At 43.5% G+C, this 1,167-nt stretch overlaps 2 protein-coding genes across 3 annotated transcripts in view; one reads left to right on the top strand and one right to left on the bottom strand.

Annotated features, from left to right (window-relative positions):
- Ahcyl2 (adenosylhomocysteinase like 2) overlaps nt 1–1,167 on the bottom strand; it is a 230,070-nt gene that overhangs the window by 92,809 nt on the left and 136,094 nt on the right. The window lies entirely within an intron of this gene.
- On the top strand, nt 453–751 carry LOC101567831 (DPH3 homolog). 2 transcript variants are annotated; one of them, XM_004642742.2, is made up of 2 exons: nt 453–606; nt 682–751. In XM_004642742.2, exons 1-2 carry the CDS (start codon nt 503–505, stop codon nt 749–751), a joined length of 174 nt encoding a protein of 57 aa, XP_004642799.1. In that variant the 5' UTR covers nt 453–502. The 2 variants fall into 2 exon arrangements, with proteins under 2 accessions (XP_004642799.1, XP_004642798.1); XM_004642741.2 differs by having other exon boundaries at nt 453–751.

Raw genomic sequence — 1,167 nt, 5'->3', positions numbered from 1 at the left:
GATTTATGCACCAAAGCCATCTTGGAAGAGAAATAGCTTTTAATTCTGATAATCAATCAATCTATCCATCTTCTCATTCATGTATTCCACACCTTCTGTAGAATCTAAGGAACCCAGTCTCTATGGAAAAGTGTGTCCTAATCTTTACCTTTCCAATACGGCCCTTCAACTCAAGAAAAGGGAATATACCTCACCAACTAATGAAGTCTAACAAAGGGCCATTTCCTTATAGCAATCACAAAATACTGTACTTGAGGGACAATAGGATGGATGCACGCTCAAAAGAAAAGTGATTTAAAAATCATCGTTTTCCAACCTAAAATCCCAGCACTCAGAAGGCTGAGGCAGGATGATCCTTGTGAGTTTAAGACCAGCCTGAACTACATGGCGAGACCCTGTCTCAGAAAGACCAAAAAGGTTATGTAGCCCATGCTCGCTATATCAGACCAGACGAGGCGGTGTCGGACGGTGCGGCTGTCAGCGCTTGGCCGGCCCCTCGGCTATGGCAGTATTCCATGACGAGGTGGAGATCGAGGACTTTCAGTATGACGAGGACTCGGAGACGTATTTCTACCCCTGCCCGTGTGGGGATAACTTCTCCATCACCAGGGAAGATTTGGAGAACGGAGAAGACGTGGCAACGTGTCCTTGCTGCTCTCTTGTTATAAAAGTGATTTATGACAAGGATCAGTTCATGTGTGGAGAAACAGTCCTAGCCCCTTCAAGCAACAAAGAACTGGTTAAGTGCTGAAGAAGCCTTCAGAAATTTAAATCCAGAGTAACTGGATGGAAACTGCAAGTGAAAAGGCCCTGGCTTTCCAGTGACGAGTGCTTTATGATGTGCTATTCTTTTGGAGTGTCCATCTGTTCATCAACTGCTGTGTTTGTCTTCAGAAAGAGAAGGAAGGGCCTGGGGAGATAACTCAGTAGCATGAGTGCCTGCCTGGCAAGCGCAAGGTCCGGAGTTTGATCCCCAGTACTGGAAAAAAAAATCTACCAGAAAAGAGAAGCAAGCCCATAACTTCATCTGGATTTCATGCTTAGAACTTTTAAATTGTTAATTACCCATCTGAACTTAAAGGTAATTTTAGTCAGTGCTTTCTTTCTGTTACTGTCATCATTTTTTATATCCTAAACCTAGTTCAGTATCTGATTACAGCATCATCT

This window comes from Octodon degus, unplaced genomic scaffold, assembly GCF_000260255.1.
Source record: "Octodon degus isolate 3935 unplaced genomic scaffold, OctDeg1.0 scaffold00160, whole genome shotgun sequence".
NCBI classification, from domain to species: Eukaryota; Metazoa; Chordata; class Mammalia; order Rodentia; family Octodontidae; genus Octodon; species Octodon degus.
This window is presented reverse-complemented; position numbering and strand designations above follow the sequence as displayed.